This window comes from Pelodiscus sinensis, chromosome 19 (assembly GCF_049634645.1).
Source record: "Pelodiscus sinensis isolate JC-2024 chromosome 19, ASM4963464v1, whole genome shotgun sequence".
Classification (NCBI taxonomy): domain Eukaryota; kingdom Metazoa; phylum Chordata; order Testudines; family Trionychidae; genus Pelodiscus; species Pelodiscus sinensis.
Window position 1 is genome coordinate 29938967 of NC_134729.1, and position 20707 is coordinate 29959673.

General features: G+C 57.0%; 1 protein-coding gene across 6 annotated transcripts in view; it reads left to right on the forward strand.

Annotated features, from left to right (window-relative positions):
- The first annotated feature begins 2501 nt into the window (after positions 1–2501).
- LOC102454489 (mucosa-associated lymphoid tissue lymphoma translocation protein 1 homolog) overlaps positions 2502–20707 on the forward strand; it is a 31605-nt gene continuing 13399 nt past the window's right edge. Inside the window, exons 1-8 of one of the 6 annotated variants that reach the window (XM_075903315.1) lie at positions 2502–2907; positions 10471–10815; positions 14095–14607; positions 17703–17833; positions 18207–18357; positions 19135–19313; positions 19515–19611; positions 20525–20572. In XM_075903315.1, coding sequence (XP_075759430.1) covers positions 10548–10815; positions 14095–14607; positions 17703–17833; positions 18207–18357; positions 19135–19313; positions 19515–19611; positions 20525–20572 — 1387 coding nt within the window. In that variant the 5' untranslated portion in view covers positions 2502–2907; positions 10471–10547. Of the gene's footprint in view, positions 2908–4698; positions 6265–10470; positions 10816–14094; positions 14608–17702; positions 17834–18206; positions 18358–19134; positions 19314–19514; positions 19612–20524; positions 20573–20707 lie in introns of those variants that run through there. The other 5 variants (XR_012896741.1, XM_075903316.1, XM_075903313.1 and 2 more) reach the window with 5 other exon arrangements.

Below are 20707 nucleotides of genomic sequence, written 5' to 3' on the forward strand. Positions count from 1 at the left end.
GGGGCCTGGTCCCCCATAAGAATGACCCTGCCAACAGTGGCCTCTACCAGAGCTTCAGGGGGGAGCGTTCAGAACAGTAACTATGGAGTGACCCCCTCCCCCAGCCCGGCTTGCACTTCTACAAGTCAGAGGTCTAGGGTGCCCCAAGCGTGGAGTCGTGTCCCTGCCTCACTGGGCTGACAGCCAGGGATGGACCTGTCCTCCAGGAGCATACACAGCTCTGTTTGAACCCACTTACGCTTTTGGCCATCGCAGCCCCCCAGCAGTGAGTTCCAAGAGTCCAGCAGTACGGGCAAGCACTGGCTCTTCCTCCTATTAAGCCTGTGGTTGATTAATTTAATTGGGTTATTTATTTTCATGATTTTACAGATGTCGCGTCCCTTAGTCGGCTCTTTTTTTTTAAGATGAACGGCCCCAATCTCAGTCTGTCTCCTCGCCTGGAAGCAGTTCCATGCCTTGATCATCGCTGGGCCTTCCCCGGTTCCACCCGAGTCTTTCTGAGATGGGGCAGCCAGAACTAGACTCAGTATTCAAGGGGCAGGTGCATCAGGGATTTGTAGTGGGGCATTATGATGATCTTTTCTGTCTTAAGTTATCCTTCCCTACTAGTCCCTAGCAAATCCTTAGGCCTTTGGTACCGTGTTCTGTGCCTTGTGTGATGGTTTGGAGCTTGTGTGAAAGAGCCTGCAAGGAACTGGAAGCAATGGATGACATTTGTCAGCATCGTTGGCAGGTCCTAGCGTGGGTCATGGGGCATAGCTCTGTGACCAGGCCCTGTGGGTACACCCTGACCTGGAGGATTGATTTCAGACATAAATTTGAATTGTGATTTAAATCAGCAAGCAGGAATCCTTGATTTAAATAATCAAATTGAATCTAGTTTTGCATTTGCACTTTTCAGTTATTTTCCTATGATTCTCATTGGTTGATAACCATTAAAACAGGTTGGTTTGCCATTAAATATAGCCTGTAACATTACGTTTGGTACTAGGTTTTGCTTATCAGGAGGGTACGCTAGGACTATCCATATTTATTTACGCAATTGTGTATCTAAACATACGTTTACTCAGATTCTTAATTTTTTTTCCGTTTTCTATCATTAGAAAACAACGAGTGGTTCATTTCTTATTGGTAGATGATTCATTTTGTTCTCCTTGTTGCAAGCTGCATTTGGGTGGAAATTGGGATTTGATTGAAAACGCACAAACCGAACAGTCCAATCTGTGTATTAAATCCGTCCGCTGCCGATACGTTGGCTGCAAACATCAGGCGTCTGATTTTCTGTGACGTGTCAAGCGTGACGTCTGCTGCGCTGTACTGTCTGTGATTTGACGTCAATGATTTTAGGTTGGGGGAAGTTCCGGCCTTTCACCCAGATTGTCCGGGACTTCACATCTAAGAGGGTTTCTTTTCAAACAGGAAAATGCCCTTGATTGAAATGTAAAAGAATTGGACGTTGTGTGATCTGAGCCCCTCCGCCCCAGGCAGTGTATCGAGGATGCTCCCAATCTGCAGGCTGCCCCTGGCTGGGGCTTGCTTGACACAAAGATGCCCCATGGGTTAGAAATGGGGAGGAAGGAGGATGAGCCCCCTGGCTCTCCAGCCTGGTGACGCGTGTGCCCCTCCCCCTGGGCTTTACAAAGCACCTTCCGCCTCCACGAGCTCTCACTTCCTCTTTGGCCCCCCAGCCCTCAGGCTGTGCGGTCTGGTGAGGCTGCTCCGCTCACCTGACCCGGGGAGGGGAGAGAAGTGGATTCACCCAGCCCGCCTCCACCCTGTTCTAAAAGGGAGCGGTGTCTGGGGGTCGGCAGCCAGGGTGCCCGTGTTCCATGGGAGGCTCCGCTGCATGATGCTAGGCAAGACCCGTTCCTGCTTCTCCCCAGTGCCGGACCCTACATCTCCCTCCTGGAGCAGAGCCCACTTGGTGGTGCCAACCTGGGCCTCCCCCACTGCTCTGTCAATGCTCTGAGCCCAGCACTCCCAGCCCAGGGCCCCCCCAGCTGCGCACAGGAAGTCATATCTCAACATCTCCCCATCAGCTCTTTGTGTGTTTACACTAGAAACCGGTGGGGCAGTGCCCTGGCGTCTGGGGCAAGCTGCAGCGCAGGGAGGGAGGCCCAGGGATCATGGATCATGCAGGATTCTCAGGGAGTCAAGGGCCAAGAGCTGGTGGTGGTGAAGGGGGAACTGTCCTTTGCTGAATCCCAGGTTCCCACTCAGGCTGGGAGTCACCAAAAGCTCGTGGGGCCAAATCCTCACGGGCATTTTGGTACCTAAGTCCCCTCCGGGCCTCAGCATCTCCAGCCTGTGCTGGTGAGTTGTGCTGGAAGAGCCTCGGGAGGAGCTAAGGTTGGAACGGGGCTGAGCTGGGCTCCCGGTGCATGGCGGGGAATTTTGTGGAATTCACCAACCCCCCCGAGGCATTGCCCTGCCATGGATTCCCAGAGCGACTGCACTGCCCGCCGACCTACGAGTGTGCACACATGCGATGGAGCTGCTGGGGGCTCCAGGTGGCAGGTTAGAGGTTCCTGAAGTGGCCGGTTCCACTTGCTGGCCAGCATCTTGGTCCCAGGGCTCGCTGCATGCACCATGCTGAGCAGTGGCCACGCCGGTCGCCCCGCCGTGGGGGCAGCTCCTTGGGAGCAGAGGGGGTTACGCTGGGTGTGAACTGGGTCCCACCGCTGCTGCAGCTACAGCTCAGGAAGCTGCTCACTAAAGCAGAAGTGCTGTGGGGGGGGGGACTTTTGTTTTTAGCACTTGCTTCCTGTGCGTGGGCTTTGGAGTGCGTTGCTGCACGGCCGGGACGCGGGCAGGCTCCCTGACGGGCATGCTCAGAACTGCCTGCCCTGGCTCTGAGCAGTGTTGACAAGAGCAGGAGGGCTTCCCCACCGCCCCGTCTGCCGTAAGGTGAGTCCCTTCTGCCAGTGGTGAGTTCGCTGGCTGACCCCATGCTGCTCTCCCCGGCCTCTCAGTCCCCTCCCTGCTTGCCCTCTTCCCATATGCTGCTTGGCCCCAGCAATCTCCCCATGGCCCCCACCCCACCCCAAGCCTGCAAAGTCTTAATGCCACCCTGCCGGGCATCCAACGCCCAGGCCTGTTGCGACTGGGCCCTAGGCTGGTAAATCCAACAGGGAGGGACGCAGCCTCCATTGCAATGCCAGTAGGCTGGGCGCAGGAGAAGGATGCGCTTGTGGTTAAGGCAACCGGGGGGGGGGAAGGGGGGATGCGGCAGGACTCCTGGGTTCTATTCCCAGCCCTGCTGGAGAATTCCTGGGTGACTGGGACAAGTTGCTCCTAAGCTCTGGTGAAGTGTCTGAATTGTGGGCCCCACGCTCCTGCTGCCCCCACCAGCATCAATGCAGGGCAGCTCCCCCCCGGGTTGCTATGATACTGCTGGAATGTAGGAAAGCAAGAGGCACTCTAGGGCCAGAGGGTCAGCCAGGCACACTGCGCCCCCAGCAGGAGTCGGAACCCCCCCCGTTCAGTCTTCACATCTTCAGCCTTAATGAGAGACTCAGCGGCTGATGCCAAGGCAGTGCAGCCTAACAGTCAGAGCATGGGGCTCGGTGCCTATTTGACATACCAGAGCATGACCCAGACTAATGAGCAGCTCAGTCACCTTGGCTGCCTCACAATGCCTTGCTGAGATGGATTCCACCTGGGCTGCTCACAAACCGCTTCCAGCCTGCAAGCCACACCCTGCGTGTCTATGCAGCTACAGCCTGCCAGCCGCACTTGGGTTACATGCTGGCTCTCCCCAGCCTGGATTATTAGAGCTACAGAGTGACTCTAAGACCCCCAGCTTCAGCATGTCCCTCAGCAGCGTAGGCCCTCTCCTGGACAATGCAAGTTGCAGTGTGTCTGTCCTTTCTTTAACAGAAATAATATGCACGCAACTTGCCACCCAAATGAAGTTTGCCAGACACTTACATTTAAACACACTGGCTACGTCTACACTGGCGTGGTTTTCCGAAAATGCTTTTAATGGAAAAGTTTTCCGTTAAAAGCATTTTCGGAAAAATCGCGTCTAGATTGGCAGGACGCTTTTCCGCAAAAGCACTTTTTGCGGAAAAGCGTCTGTGGCCAATCTAGACGCAGTTTTCTGCAAAAAAGCCCCGATCGCCATTTCGCGATCGGGGCTTTTTTATGGAAAACAGTCTTGTGCTGTTTACGCTGGCTCTCTTGCGCAAATAATTTGCGCAAGAGGGCTTTTGCGCGAACAGGAGCAGCACAGTATTTCTGCAAGAACACTGACAATCTTACATGAGATCGTCAGTGTTCTTGCGGAAATTCAAATAGCCAGTGTAGACAGCTGGCAAGTTTTTCCACAAAATCAAATGATTTTGCGGAAAATCTTGCCAGTCTAGACACAGCCACTGAGTTAGTTAAAAGAGTAAAACAAGTTTAATTACCAAAAGAGGGATTTTAAGTGAGTGCAAGTCACGAGGAATAAAAATCAGAAATGGTTACAAGGAAAGTAAAGGCAGGACCTTTTCTAATACTGTACTTAACAAACTCTATCAGATTCAAGCAAAGTTTCTTACCATATATTTTCAGCAGTCTTGCAGCCAAACCCTGTAGGTCAGAATCCCTTCTCTCAGAATCCAACGAAGGTTTCCTTTTTTGCTTTGGGTGCTGTAAATGTGATGGGCAAGGGAAGAGTGTGTGTGGGGGGGGGGGGGGGGGGGGGGGGGGGCTGAGGGGTTCTTTTTTTATAGTTTGTTTCACTCTTGAAAACCATTTTCAGGGGACATCAGGACACAAAGAGTCTGCATGGAAGGATGTTCCCTGCTGCTTTTTCTTCTACTATTTGAGTTTCCTTTGCTTCCTTTCCTGCTTGTTGATTCTGTTTACTGCTTAAATACAAATGAAGCAGAGTGCACATGCCTTTGTTTAGGACAGATCTATTTGCGACCCTCCATTCGAAACGTGTTAATAGCACCACACCTGGAATTGTGTCATTTCACTTAGGGTGTGACTACACAGCAGCATTATTTCAGAATAACAATGTGAGCATCTACACAGCAATTCCGTTATTTCAAAATACACTTGCAATAATGGACGGCTTATTCCGACTTCAGTAAACGGCATTCCATGAAGAATAATGTCTATTCCAAAATAGCTCTAGTGTGGACGCTCCACGGCTGCTATTTTGAAACAGCTGCTCCCCAGGGCCGTTCAAAGTAATTACTCCCTAGTGCTTCCTGGGGTTCTAAATTGAGGTAGGGCGTCCATATTAGGAGCACCTGCCTTGGACTCATTTCAAGGCTTCCCTGTAGTGTAGACGTGCTAGTTTGAAATAAGCTATTTCAGAGTATTTCTTCTGGAATAGCTGATTCCAAAATAAGTGTGCATTGTAGACGTAGCCTTACAGGGGGCCACACATATTTTATTAGGATGATATTGGTCAGATACCTCACCAGGAATGCTTTGTACACTGATTATTAGAATAGTGTGTTGTGTGTGAGCACGGGCGTATGTTGTTCTGTCAGTCGAATTCTAGTCTTGCTGTCAGCATTGAGGCCACTGGCTGTGTGTCTGTGCCAGGCCCTTTCTCCCCCCGGGCCTGGGAGGATAGTAGGACACTAACCCCCTTGCCCTAAATCCCCCTGAAAATCATCTGCCAGGTCACAGGGGCAGGATCACACTGTCTAGGGTCCTTGCCTAAAGCAAATCAAACTCCAGCTCAAGCCTCCACCCAGGTCTGGGCTCTGGGGAATCAAAATAACCTCTCCTGGCTCTCCTTACCGGGGGCTCTCCCCCTCCTTAGCACTCTTGGAACAGGAGCTTTTCCTTTGGGGAAATCAGTCCAAAGAGCCACGACAGCCCCAGGTATAGACCCTGAGCCACCTAAGTCAGTGCCCCAGGTGTCCGGCTGGCCCCAGGCGGAAGCTGCCTGATCAGAGATCAAGGACAGCATGGACTTGTCTTCCCAGCAATGCTAACTTGAGTTCCCTGCAGCGTCGCCCGTCACTGGCCTCCCCCGCAGACACAAACCCCTTCACTCAAGGGCTGACCCCCGGGAGCTCCAGTTAGCAGCTGTGAGCAGTGTGGACGCAGGCTGGCCCCACCTAAACTAACATGAGAAAGTTAAGGGGCTGAGTCTGTTTAATCATTTAAATGCCTGTTTTCCTTTCTTACTGGTTAAACTAAACCAGTCTCCCTAGGTGCAGCACTAGCAAAATAACTGGGGCGTAATTCTGGAATTAACGGGGAGTTTCCATTAGCAGCTGGTGGTCCACGGAAAGGTTTGCACTGAGCCAGGTGGGCCACGGGCCAAAAGTTTGAGAACCGCTGTGTTAGGGGGATGGGAGAGTGCTGGGTTGTGGGGCATGGGGCTGATGGCGGCTCCCCCCACCTGCAAGGAGCCACCCGGTCCCCACCCCACTCACCCAGGCTGGTCTCGCCGAGCAGGTAGAGCAGCAGCAGGCAAAGGTGGCTGTGGGAGCGGGGGGCCATGGCAGCCGCGCTGCCCACCATGATCCCGGAAGGTAATTGCTATAAAACCTTTATTCCTGTTCACATTTTTAGCATCTTATAACAAAATCATTTCACCACTCACTGTTTCCATTCACATTTTTCGTTAACATCTCTTGTGCGCACTCAGTGCATGGCTATTTTGAACTCTTTTATATTTAAAATAATTGTGGTCCACATTTACAAAAAAGACACACACACTCCAGACATTCATGCGTACAGGCCTGCAAAGCCACCGTAATAGAAGCAGACCCAAAATGAAGAGAACTAAAAAGTGCACCATGGCTGAATCAAATAAAAGAAGCGGTGAGAGATACAAAGGCATTGTTTTAAAAGTGGAAGTTAAATCCTAATGTGGAGAATAGAAAAGAACATAAACTCCAATGAATGAAGTGTAAACATACAATTAGGAAGGTCAAAAAGAATTTGAAAAACAGCTAGCAAAAACTTCAAAAAGTAATAGTAAATTGTTTTAAGTACATCAGGAAGCAGGAAGCCTGCTAACCAACCAGAGGGATTGCAGGATGATCGAGATGCCAAATGAGCACTCAGAGATGATAAGGCCATTGGAGAGAAAGTAAATGAATTCTTGGCATTGATCTTCATAGCTGACAATATGAGGGAAACTCCCCAATGTGAGCCATTCTTTTTAAGGTGACAAATATGAGGAACTGTCACAGATTGAGGTGTGAGAACAGGTGATTTTGAATCAAATTGATAAACTAAACAGTAGTAAGTCACTGGGACCAGATAGAATTCACCCAAGAACTCAAATGTGAAACTGTAAAACCACTAACTGGTTTGTAACCTGTTCTTTAAGGGTATGTCTACAGTTGCAGCCTATTTCGGAATAGGGCTGCAAATGTAGGCATTCAGAATTGCAAATCAAGCCCGGGATTTAAATATCCCGGGCTTGATTCGCATCTTCCCGGCCGGGCGCCATTTTTAAAATTTACAAGCCCGGAATAACTGCCCACGTCTACACTCATTGCAGGAGGAATAACAGGTAGTTTGAAATAGGGCTTTATTTTGAACGCCCATTTCACTGCCGTGTGTAGACTTGGGCAGTTATTCCGGGCTTGTAAATTTCAAAAATGGCGCCCGGACAGGAAGATGCAAATCAAGCCCGGGATATTTAAATCCCGGGCTTGATTTGCAATTCCGAATGCCTACATTTGCAGCCCTATTCCGAAATAGGCTGCAAGTGTAGACATACCCCAAATCAGTTTCTGTACCAAACGACTGGAAGATAGCTAATATGATACCATTAGTCTAGAGATGATCCTGGCAATTACAGGTTGGGAAGTCTAACTTCAGTGCTGGACAAACTGGTAGAAACTATAGTAATGAACAGAATTGTCAGACATAGATGAACATAATTTGTTGGAGAAGAGTCAACATGGTTTCTGTAAAGGGAAATCCTGCCTCAGCAATCTACTACAATTCTTTGAAGGGGTCAACAAACACACAGACAAGGGAGACCCAGTGGATATAGGGTCCTTAGATTTCCAGAAAGTCTTTGACAAGGTCCTTCACCAAAGGCTCCTAAGTAAAGTAAGTTGTCATGGGATAAGAGGGAAGGTCCTTTCGTGAATTGATAACTGGTTAAAAGAAAGGAAACAAAGGGTAGGAATAATGAAATTTAAAAAACGGGTGCTCCTGTAGCATCGAACAGACTAACAAAGACTATAGATGGTATCATGAGCTTTCGTGGGCACAACCCACTTCTACTGAGGAGCGGCGCAAGAGGTAGGAATAATGGTCAGTTTTCAGAATGGAGAGAAGTAACTAGTGGTGTCCCCCAGGGCTCCGTACTGGGACCAGTCCTATTTAACATATTCATAAATAATGTAGAGACAAAATCTGCAGACCTGAGGCCTGGGAGCAGCGCCTGGAGACAGCCCCCGCGGGGCCACAAGGACGTGCTGCCCAGAGTGAGCAGCCAGGAGCTGCTTTAGCCCTGCTGCGCTGCCGGTGCTAGCAGCAGGGGTCTCCAGGGCATTTTAAATCACGCAGGGGCAGCAGGCGGGGCCAGAGGAAGCTTGGGGGAGCCTGTGTAGACCCCCAGCCCTCCTGGAGCTGCTTTCCAGAAGAGGGTGTCCTACTAAAGAGCAGCGCCCCCACCCTCACCCCCTTGCACACCCCACTGCCTTCCAGAGCCTACACCTTCACCCCCAGGCTCTTCTGCCCCCAAACTCCTGCATCCCCCCGGCCCCAGACTGACCCCTCCCTCCTGTACTCAGCTCCCAGAGCCTGCACCCCCTCCTGTACCCCAATCCCCTGCCCCAGCCCAGTCTGCACCTAGACCCCCTTCTGCACCCAAACTCTCTCCCAGAGCCTGCATACACTCCTGCACCCTAATACCCTATCCCAGCTCAGAGCCTGCACCTAGCACAGAAACTCCCCCCAAAGCCTGCACTCCTCCCCCACCCAAAGCCTTAGGAAGGTGGGGAGGGGAGTTGGGTGAGGTGGGGTGTGGGCTCTGGGAATTCTGGGCACCACCAACATTTCTGCAAATCTGCCAACTCTCACTGGGCAACAAAATGGCAGATGAAAATGTTCTTAAATGCAAAATAATGCACATTGGAAAACACAACCCCACTCTCCATATAGAATGAAGGGGAATACACTAGCTGTTACCACTCGAGAGAGATCTGGGAGTCACTGTGGATAGTTCTCTGAAAAAGTGCACTCCCTGTGAAGCAGCAGTGAAAAAAGCAAACAGAATTTTGGGATAGCGAATAAAACAGAGAATATCTTACTGCCTCTGTATAAATTGGGGGGACAAAGGATCCAGGATGGGGATGAGGGATTGGGCTGGGGAAGATGGATTTTGCAGGGGGGGGGGGGGGAACAAGGTATTGGGGGGAGGTGAAGTATCCGGGAGGGGGAACAAGAGATCAGAGGTCAAGGGGAGGAAGGATCCGGGATGATGACAAGGAATCGGGGCAGGGGAGATGAAGGATCAAGGGTCGGGGGAGGATGAAGGATCCAGGCACGGACAAGGGATTAAGAGTGGGGAAGATGAAAGATCTGGGGTGGAGACGAGGGATCGGAAGTGGGGGAGATGAAGGATTGAGGGTGGTGATGAGGTATCGGGGGTTGAAACGAGGGATCGGGGGGGACAAAGGATCTGGGGGGGATGAGGGGTCGGGGGCGGGAGTGATAAAGGATCTGGGGACAAGGATTGGGGAGGGAAGGATCCGGGATGGGGCCGACGGATTGGAGGATCGGGGGGGAAGAAGGATCTGGGGTGGGGAGGGATCAGGGGGGGATGAAGGATCTGGGGTGGGGCTGGGGGATCGGCAGCGGGGGAGATGAAGGATCAGGGGTGGGGAGGGATCGGGGGGGAAGAAGGATCTGGGGTGGGGCCGGGGGATCGGCAGTGGGGGGGATGAAGGATTGAGGGTGGTGATGAGGTATCGGGGGTTGAAACGAGGGATCGGGGGGGACAAAGGATCTGGGGGGGATGAGGGGTCGGGGGCGGGAGTGATAAAGGATCTGGGGACAAGGATCGGGGAGGGAAGGATCCGGGATGGGGCCGACGGATTGGAGGATCGGGGGGGAAGAAGGATCTGGGGTGGGGAGGGATCAGGGGGGGATGAAGGATCTGGGGTGGGGCCGGGGGATCGGCAGTGGGGGGGATGAAGGATCTGGGGTGGGGCCGGGGGATCGGCAGTGGGGGGGATGAAGGATCTGGGTGCAAAGGATCGGCAGTGGGGGATGAACAATGGGGGGGTTGAGCCCCAGCACATGGCGTTGAGGGTTCAGCTGCCTAACTCCCACTGCCAGCCTGTTGGTAGGACCCCGGTGACAGGCTCCTGACTCTGCCCTGCTGCTGGCCCCGGGCTATGGGACAGGGACAGCTGCAGGCAGCGCTCTCGTGGTGGCCCTGTGGGGAGCAGGCTGGTGGCAGCCTGGGGAGCGTCCTGGCTCTCAGCTCAGACAGGCGCTGGCTGTGCTGCCCGGTCAGTGGCTCTGCTTTCTGCCTAGGCGGTTGCTGGTTCGGGATCGGCCGGGAACAGGCATCTCCTGGGCCTTGAGGCAGAAGGAAGAGGCCAGAGCGGCCAATGGCTGAGGGGAGCCTGCCCATCGGCACCCTGGGAGAAGCTGCCTTGGCCAGGCTCAGTGAGCTCCTGGACAACTGCAGTCGGGGCTGGAGGAAACTGGCTGAAATCGCCGGCGCCGAGAAACGCTTCAAATGCAGGTGGAGGAAGCAGGGGGCACAACAGGGCTGGGGCACCCATGTGGGCGGCGCGGCCACAGGCAGCCCAGCAGCGCCACAGCCTTGCCAGTTCACCTGCCCCAGTTACGTGCAGATATGGCTGGGAAGGGTGTGTGAGTGTGAGTGTGTGTGTGTGTGAGTGTGTGAGAGTGTGTGTGTGAGTGTGTGTGTGAGTGTGTGTGTGTGTGAGTGTGTGTGTGAGTGTGTGTGTGTGTGTGTGAGAGTGTGTGAGTGTGTGTGTGTGTGTGTGTGAGTGTGTGTGAGTGTGAGTGTGAGTGTGAGTGTGAGTGAGTGTGAGTGTGAGTGAGTGTGAGTGTGAGTGTGTGTGAGTGTGAGTGTGTGTGTGTGAGTGTGTGTGTGTGTGTGTGTGTGTTTGCACATCCGCGGGGGTGATGGAGATGCTGTTTCTGGTATGATTGTGCATTTGCGAGGGGGCAGAGGTGTCATCATTGCAGTGTACGCTGTGGTGTGCAGTGTGTGGATAAAGTGTGTGTTATCCCTGGGAAGGGGGATAGGCTGTGGTGTGTGTCCATGTGTGTGAGAGCTGTCTCTGTGTAGGCCCTGAGTGTGTGCGTGTGTACAGATGTCCAAGGACAGGGGGTGTGTGTGTATGTGCAGTCCCAGTGTAAGCTTTGTGTGTGTGTAGGCCGTGGCATCCCAGTGGAAGCTATGGGGCGTGTCTTGTCCCAGTGGAGGCTGAGAGAGATGTAGAACTCTAGAAATATCAGACCAGAAGGGACCCAAAGAGACCACCAAGTCCATCCCACAGCACTGAGACACCCTACACCCCACAGGCTCTGTGCTGTCCCAGTACAAGCTCTGGGGTGTCTGCAGGGTGTGTGCTGTCCCAGTGCAGTCTGTGGGGTGTCAGAACGATGTGTGTTATCCAATTGTAGTCTGTGGGGTATCTGTCGGGTGTCTGTTGTCCCAGTGCAGTCTGTGGGGTGTCGGTAGGGGGTGTGATGTCCCAGTGCAGTCTGTGGGGTGTCGGTAGGGGGTGTGATGTCCCAGTGCAGTCTGTGGGGTGTCAGTAGGGTGTATGTTGTCCCAGTGCAGTCTGTGGGGTGTCGGTAGGGTGTATGTTGTCCCAGTGCAGTCTGTGGGGTGTCGGTAGGGTGTATGTTGTCCCAGTGCAGTCTGTGGGGTGTCGGTAGGGTGTATGTTGTCCCAGTGCAGTCTGTGGGGTGTCGGTAGGGTGTCTGTTGTCCCAGTGCAGTCTGTGGGGTGTCGGTAGGGTGTATGTTGTCCCAGTGCAGTCTGTTGGGTGTCGGTAGGGTGTATGTTGTCCCAGTGCAGTCTGTTGGGTGTCGGTAGGGTGTATGTTGTCCCAGTGCAGTGTTTGGGGTGTCGGTAGGGTGTATGTTGTCCCAGTGCAGTCTGTGGGGTGTCGGTAGGGTGTATGTTATCCCAGTGCAGTGTTTGGGGTGTCGGTAGGGTGTATGTTGTCCCAGTGCAGTCTGTTGGGTGTCGGTAAGGTGTATGTTATCCCAGTGCAGTGTTTGGGGTGTCGGTAGGGTGTATGTTATCCCAGTGCAGTGTTTGGGGTGTCGGTAGGGTGTATGTTGTCCCAGTGCAGTCTGTGGGGTGTCGGTAGGGTGTATGTTATCCCAGTGCAGTCTGTGGGGTGTCGGTAGGGTGTATGTTGTCCCAGTGCAGTCTGTGGGGTGTCGGTAGGGTGTATGTTGTCCCAGTGCAGTCTGTGGGGTGTCGGTAGGGTGTATGTTGTCCCAGTGCAGTCTGTGGGGTGTCGGTAGGGTGTATGTTGTCCCAGTGCAGTCTGTGGGGTGTCGGTAGGGTGTATGTTGTCCCAGTGCAGTTTGTGGGGTGTCGGTAGGGTGTATGTTGTCCCAGTGCAGTCTGTGGGGTGTCGGTAGGGTGTCTGTTGTCCCAGTGCAGTCTGTGGGGTGTCGGTAGGGTGTCTGTTGTCCCAGTGCAGTCTGTGGGGTGTCGGTAGGGTGTCTGTTGTCCCAGTGCAGTCTGTGGGGTGTCGGTAGGGTGTATGTTGTCCCAGTGCAGTCTGTTGGGTGTCGGTAGGGTGTATGTTGTCCCAGTGCAGTCTGTTGGGTGTCGGTAGGGTGTATGTTGTCCCAGTGCAGTGTTTGGGGTGTCGGTAGGGTGTATGTTGTCCCAGTGCAGTCTGTGGGGTGTCGGTAGGGTGTATGTTGTCCCAGTGCAGTCTGTGGGGTGTCGGTAGGGTGTATGTTGTCCCAGTGCAGTCTGTTGGGTGTCGGTAGGGTGTATGTTGTCCCAGTGCAGTCTGTTGGTTGTCGGTAGGGTGTATGTTGTCCCAGTGCAGTCTGTGGGGTGTCGGTAGGGTGTATGTTGTCCCAGTGCAGTCTGTGGGGTGTTGGTAGGGTGTATGTTGTCCCAGTGCAGTCTGTTGGGTGTTGGTAGGGTGTATGTTGTCCCAGTGCAGTGTTTGGGGTGTCGGTAGGGTGTATGTTGTCCCAGTGCAGTCTGTGGGGTGTCTATAGGGTGTATGTTGTCCCAGTGCAGTGTTTGGGGTGTCGGTAGGGTGTATGTTGTCCCAGTGCAGTCTGTGGGGTGTTGGTAGGGTGTATGTTGTCCCAGTGCAGTCTGTGGGGTGTCGATAGGGTGTATGTTGTCCCAGTGCAGTGTTTGGGGTGTCGGTAGGGTGTATGTTGTCCCAGTGCAGTCTGTGGGGTGTTGGTAGGGTGTATGTTGTCCCAGTGCAGTCTGTGGGGTGTCGGTAGGGTGTATGTTGTCCCAGTGCAGTCTGTGGGGTGTCGGTAAGATGTCTGTTGTCCCGGTGCAGCCTGTGGGTTGTCTGTAGGGGGTGTGCTGTCCCAGTATAGACTCTTGTGGGTGTTGCAGATCTGCATGTGGGTTGATTGCACATCCTGGAAGCGCTTTGAGGTGAGGATCTCTGTGGTGCTTGCCTCCTTTCCCCTGAGCTATGGGGCACCCCCGCAGACACCACTGGATACTCGGGGCGCCTGACGCCGCAATGCCTGATGGGAGCTGTAGTCTCTATGAGCTGCATTCTCACATTCAGGATTCATCCTTCTTCTTCGGGTGTGTTGGCCACGTGAGCCCGGCACTGGGCAGTCGCTGTGCTGCTCCCAGGCAGGCTCTTGTAGGGCAGAGCTTGGCCCCATCTTAGACCCGTAGAAAAGCCTGAGCCCACTTTCTGTCTGCGGTTCCCACTCTGTCCTGTGGCTGCAGCCGGGTTCCGCGGGGAACGCGGGGGCTCGAGGCTCACCGAGGGCCTGCCAAACAAGTGACAGACACTGTCAGCCCAGCAAGCCCCACTCTGCAGGTCTGGCTTCAATGCCCTGCTGGCCAGCCCACGGCTCGGCTGAGCGGCAGGTGCTGTGGCAGGGTCTCAGCACTCGCCCACCCCAGCCAGATCCAAACGCCGGCGCTCAGAGATGCTCCTTCCAGTCCCGTCTCTGCCCCTCACCCCATGAAAGGCCCCAGCCGTGCCCCGGCCCCTGGCTGTACAGAACGGCCGGGGCCACAGGATCTGCTGGGGCCAGGGGATGTGAGTCAGGGCAGTGGGGCTCCCGGGGAACCTCACCCTGGCAGTAGCACGTCTGCCCAAGGTGGGTTAGGATCGTTCTCCCTGCTGCACAGCCCGTCCCCCAGGGCAGTGCCCCGTCCCACCCCCGCCCTCCTGGCTGAACCACGCGGCCTCCCGCTCCCCAGCTGGCTCTGCCCGCCCAACGCCAGGCTGGAAAGGGTTAACCTTGCTCTTGTGTTTGCGGCGGCCCCCAGCGAGGAGGAGCTGGAGATGTGTTCCCTGAAGGTTCTGGAGCCCTGCGGGAGCCCCAGCCAGAGCCTCCTGCAGCTGCTGGCCGAGCGGGACTGCAGCCTCAAGTACCTGCTCTGCTGCCTGGCTAAGCTGGGACACACCGAGGCCTTCCAGTTCCTCTCCAGCATCGGTACGGGCTGGTGGGTGCAGCACGTCAGGACGCTGGGGCTCTAGGACGGGAACTGGGGCTGGTGGCTGGGCCTGGTGTCAGGACGCTGGGGCTCTAGGACGGGAACTGGGACTGGTGGCTGGGCCTGGTGTCAGGACACTGGGGCTCTAGGACGGGAACTGGGGCTGGTGGCTGGGCCTGGTGTCAGGACGCTGGGGCTCTAGGACGGGAACTGGGGCTGGTGGCTGGGCCTGGTGTCAGGACGCTGGGGCTCTAGGACGGGAACTGGGACTGGTGGCTGGGCCTGGTGTCAGGACGCTGGGGCTCTAGGACGGGAATTGGGGCTGGTGGCTGGGCCTGGTGTCAGGACACTGGGGCTCTAGGACGGGAATTGGGGCTGGTGGCTGGGCCTGGTGTCAGGACGCAGGGGCTCTAGGACGGGAATTGGGGCTGGTGGCTGGGCCTGATGTCAGGACGCTGGGGCTCTAGGACGGGAACTGGGGCTGGTGGCTGGGCCTGGTGTCAGGACGCTGGGGCTCTAGGACGGGAACTGGGGCTGGTGGCTGGGCCTGGTGTCAGGACGCTGGGGCTCTAGGGTGGGAACTGGGACTGGTGGCTGGGCCTGGTGTCAGGACGCTGGGGCTCTAGGACGGGAACTGGGACTGGTGGCTGGGCCTGGTGTCAGGACACTGGGGCTCTAGGGTGGGAACTGGGACTGGTGGCTGGGCCTGGTGTCAGGACGCTGGGGCTCTAGGACGGGAATTGGGGCTGGTGGCTGGGCCTGGTGTCAGGACGCTGGGGCTCTAGGACGGGAATTGGGGCTGGTGGCTGGGCCTGGTGTCAGGACGCTGGGGCTCTAGGACGGGAACTGGGGCTGGTGGCTGGGCCTGGTGTCAGGACGCTGGGGCTCTAGGACGGGAACTGGGGCTGGTGGCTGGGCCTGGTGTCAGGACACTGGGGCTCTAGGACGGGAACTGGGGCTGGTGGGTGCAGCACGTCAGGACGCTGGGGCTCTAGGACAGGAACTGGGGCTGGTGGCTGGGCCTGGTGTCAGGACGCTGGGGCTCTAGGACGGGAACTGGGGCTGGTGGCTGGGCCTGGTGTCAGGACGCTGGGGCTCTAGGACGGGAACTGGGGCTGGTGGCTGGGCCTGGTGTCAGGACGCTGGGGCTCTAGGACGGGAACTGGGGCTGGTGGCTGGGCCTGGTGTCAGGACACTGGGGCTCTAGGGTGGGAACTGGGGCTGGTGGGTGCAGCACGTCAGGACGCTGGGGCTCTAGGACAGGAACTGGGGCTGGTGGCTGGGCCTGGTGTCAGGACGCTGGGGCTCTAGGACGGGAACTGGGGCTGGTGGCTGGGCCTGGTGTCAGGACGCTGGGGCTCTAGGACGGGAACTGGGGCTGGTGGCTGGGCCTGGTGTCAGGACGCTGGGGCTCTAGGGTGGGAACTGGGGCTGGTGGCTGGGCCTGGTGTCAGGACGCTGGGGCTCTAGGACGGGAACTGGGACTGGTGGCTGGGCCTGGTGTCAGGACGCTCGGGCTCTAGGACGGGAACTGGGGCTGGTGGCTGGGCCTGGTGTCAGGACGCTGGGGCTCTAGGACGGGAACTGGGGCTGGTGGCTGGGCCTGGTGTCAGGACGCTGGGGCTCTAGGACGGGAACTGGGGCTGGTGGCTGGGCCTGGTGTCAGGACGCTGGGGCTCTAGGACGGGAACTGGGGCTGGTGGCTGGGCCTGGTGTCAGGACGCTGGGGCTCTAGGACGGGAACTGGGGCTGGTGGCTGGGCCTGGTGTCAGGACGCTGGGGCTCTAGGACGGGAACTGGGGCTGGTGGCTGGGCCTGGTGTCAGGACGCTGGGGCTCTAGGGTGGGAACTGGGGCTGGTGGCTGGGCCTGGTGTCAGGACACTGGGGCTCTAGGGTGGGAACTGGGGCTGGTGGCTGGGCCTGGTGTCAGGACGCTGGGGCTCTAGGGTGGGAACTGGGGCTGGTGGCTGGGCCTGGTGTCAGGACGCTGGGGCTCTAGGACGGGAACTGGGGCTGGTGGCTGGGCCTGGTGTCAGGACGCTGGGGCTCTAGGGTGGGAACTGGGGCTGGTGGCTGGGCCTGGTGTCAGGACGCTGGGGCTCTAGGACGGGAACTGGGGCTGGTGGCTGGGCCTGGTGTCAGGACACTGGGGCTCTAGGACGGGAACTGGGGCTGGTCGCTGGGCCTGGTGTCAGGACGCTGGGGCTCTAGGACGGGAACTGGGGCTGGTGGCTGGGCCTGGTGTCAGGACGCTGGGGCTCTAGGACAGGAACTGGGGCTGGTGGCTGGGCCTGGTGTCAGGACGCTGGGGCTCTAGGGTGGGAACTGGGGCTGGTGGCTGGGCCTGGTGTCAGGACGCTGGGGCTCTAGGACGGGAACTGGGGCTGGTGACTGGGCCTGGTGTCAGGACGCTGGGGCTCTAGGATGGGAACTGGGGCTGGTGGCTGGGCCTGGTGTCAGGACGCTGGGGCTCTAGGATGGGAACTGGGGCTGGTGGCTGGGCCTGGTGTCAGGACGCCGGGGCTCTAGGGTGGGAATTGGGGCTTGTGTCAGGACGCTGGGGCTCTAGGACGGGAACTGGGGCTAGTGGCTGGGGGCTGGGCCTGGCATCAGGATACCGGGGCGCTCAGCCCGGCTGTGGGATGGTGGGAGCAGGGAAGCAGAATGTTTGGATTCCAGGGTGGAAGTGGGAACCAGGCTCTGTCCAGATGGTGGTTTGGGATGACTGGGGGGGGGGGGGGGGGGGACAGGACTTCGTAAGGAAGGGGAAATGCTGCAAGGGGAGTGTGATGGGAACTGTCTAAAAGTACAAATACGTCTGGTTTTTGCCCGAGGCTCCGTCTACACTGGACATGCTGTGGCTGAGCCCTGTTAGCACTTCAGTGTAGCTGGGGAGGGGGGTTGTCCTGTTGGCAAGCGACTCCACCCTCCTCGGCCCCCCACTGGCTGTGCCTGTGTTTGGTGGGAGGTGAATTGGGCACATCCCTGACAAGATGGCGGGGCTGACGTTTGCCAGCAGGCTGGGCTGGGGGTGTGCTCCTGGAGGGGCTGATTCCCCAGAGAGCCAGGGGGTTGTTCTTTCCTCTCTTGCAGTTCAAGAGCCCATCCAGATCGTGGTGCAGCCTGAGTCTCGGGTAGTTACAGAAGGGACCCGGGTATCTTTCACCTGCTGGGCCACAGGGCCCCCCGGACTCAGCTACCAGTGGTTCTGCGGGAAGCAGGAGGTGAGGCTGGGGTGCGCAGAGGGAACAGAAACATCTCCTGGTTTAAAACAAGGCATCAATAAATCTGCAGCAGCAGCGTAGTCTAGTGGGAGGAGCATGAATCTCAGGCCTGGCTGTTCCACTGACACTCTAAGTGGCCTTGGGTGAGTCACATTCGGGGGGGTTCAGCTTGTGAGGCCAAGGGCCGAGCACCCCCAGCTCCAGCGGAAGCCATAGGACGTATTGATGCCTGGCTAGGCCGGGCAATGCTCGGAGCTCTGTCAGTGCGGGTGGCACACAGCCCCGAGCAGCCCCTTCTGGGTGGGACACGTGGAGGCCAAGACAGCGTGGCTTTTGCCCTTACACCCGGCGTATTTATTTTCATTCCTGTCAGATGCCTGGTGCCACCTGCCCTGAGTTGGTGATTGACCCGGCAACTCTGCAGACCCCAGACTGGTACATCTGCCGCGTTAATCACAGGGCCAGCTTCCTGTTCTCCAGGTGGGCCCGGCTCCAGGTCAAGCGAAGCAGCAGCCCTGCCTCAGGTAAGAGGGCAAGTCGCAGGGCGTTTGCAGCCGCAGCTGGGCCCGTCCGAGAGCTGAACCGTCTGGGGGCAGCTTGGCCCCACATTGACTTGCGCACCTGCCCTCTGGGCCTGGATGAACTGAGAAGGCTGCGGACCACCAATCTGGGTTTCTTGCTTGTGCCGGGGCTGGGCCTGCCTGCCCCATGGTACCAGCTCTGCCCTGCCTTGCCCATGATGAACACCCACGGGCTTCCACGGGCGCTGCCAAGCAGCAGGGGTCAGTAGAGCCTTCCCGGAGGGGTCTTGAGCCGTGGTGTCCAACACACTAGCCACTAGCCACATGTGGCTCTTTGGCTGGTGGAGTGTGGCTAGTTCAGAACTGGCTGGACACCACGGGTCTAGAGGGCAGTGCCTTGGGCTGGGACTTAGGAGCCCTGGATGCTGGGTGGCTTTCCCACTGTGCCTCAGTGTCCCCATCTGTGCCCCTCCTTCTAAAGCACCAGGAGCTGTGTGGGTGCCCAGTGCTAGGCGAGGACTCAGGGCTGCTGCTGTGATGATTGGCTGACTGGGTCCTGGCTGTCTGGTCAATGCCCCAGGTGGTGCTATGAACAGAGTGGGAGCTGGACCCTGCTGTGGCACAGTGCCAGGTTGCTCAGACGGACATGGAGCAGTGCCTGCTGGGATGTGTAGTCTCCAGGCTATGCCTCCAAATTGCCCATCATGCGGTTTGGCTGCCCTTGCATAAGGACTGTGTCGTCCTGCCCCAGGCTAGCGCTCTCTTCTCCACCCCCTCCAGCGAGCGGCTATTGCCCGTCAATGGTGGGACTGCAGATCCTCTGCCAGCCCCAGCCCTGCACCTTGGACGAAGGGGACTCCCTTAATCTGCGCTGCGTGGCCATCGGGAACCCCCCGCCCCAGTACCAGTGGTTTCGAAACGGGAGTCTGATTGAGGGGGCGTGCAACTCCCACCTCCAGGTACCCTCTTGGGGTCTGGGCAAGGGGCACTGGCCGGGCAGGGGGCCGTAATGGGCTGCAGACTCTCAGGAAGGCAGCTCAAGGTAGGAGTGGGGGGATCGCAGTGAGGGGCAATGGCAAGCCCCCACAGGCAGATTCCTGGGGCACTAGAATGCTGGGGCTCCCGGCTGCAGCTCTCCTCTTCCTCGCCCCTCCCTGCAGGTGAAGCTGGTGACCACAGCGGAGAGAGGCCGCTACGCCTGCAAGGTGTTTAACCTCTTCCAGGAGGTGTGGAGCCAGGACACGGAGGTGGAGATTGGTGAGGATGCAGGGTCTGTTGTATGTAGCCATCCCCACTGGCTGCCTCCGAGCTGGGGCCTTAGGAACTAAAGCTCAGTCCTTGGTCCTCGAGCTAAAGGAGCAGCCCTGTGTGTGGGCGGCAGTCGTAGGCTGCTCAGAAGCCACATTTTGTAGCCTGTTGGACACTTGGCTCATCAGCCTGCAGGCAGTCCCCAGCTCTGCCCTTCGCTCTGCGGCTGCCGGGCAGGCTGTGAAGCCATGTGGCCAGTCCTATGAGAAAACGAGGTCATCACACGGGGCTCGGGCTCGTCACATGGCCTGCGGCAGTGGCGGAACGTGCTTTTATCACAGTGATGAGCTGAGGGCTGCCTTTGAAAGCTGGGGATCACAGCAGGGTCTCAGGAGATATTAAGGGGCACGATCACTAATGTTCCCTCTGATCTTTTCATCCATGTGCAGAATAATTTTGTTCTGTGCACCGAGGCATGTGCGAATGTGCACCCCCAGGAGAAACACAACCCCCAGCTCGGGGTGCTCTGCTAATCAGCTGGGAGGCCTTGGAGTCTCTCTGAGCGACTGCACAGATGCCCTGCTTCCAGGGGGCACCTTGCTTATCTCCCTGTATAGGGCCCCAGCTGCATCCTGGCTCGACTTCAAGGGGGGGTGGGAGTTGTGGGCCCTTATTGACATAACCCTCTGCCATGTTGGCCTGGAGTTCCCTGAGACATTGCGGGGCGCAGTCCTCGCCTAGGCCTGGCGGGGGGTGGGTAGGGGACATAGCCCCCTGTGCCTGTGCAATCCCTGCAGGGAGGCTGGGGCTTCTGGCACGAATATCTCACTTCACTGTGGCTGCAAGCAGCAGCTGCAGCCGGCGCCCACCAGGTCCCGCTCATCCCATCAGCCTCACTGCTTCCCCCTTTCTTTTGTGCCAGGCCCCCAGCTGTTTGCCTCCGGAGGCTCCTGGAGGGAGGGAGACACAGGTACGTGAGGCCTGGGGCACCTCTGAGCTAGGAGCTCCTATCTGAACCCAACTCTCCTGGCTGGAGCTGCTGGTCGTGCCCACCCCCGCAGGCACTGGCATGGAAGACACAGGCCTTCTTTGGCCTCGCCCAGTT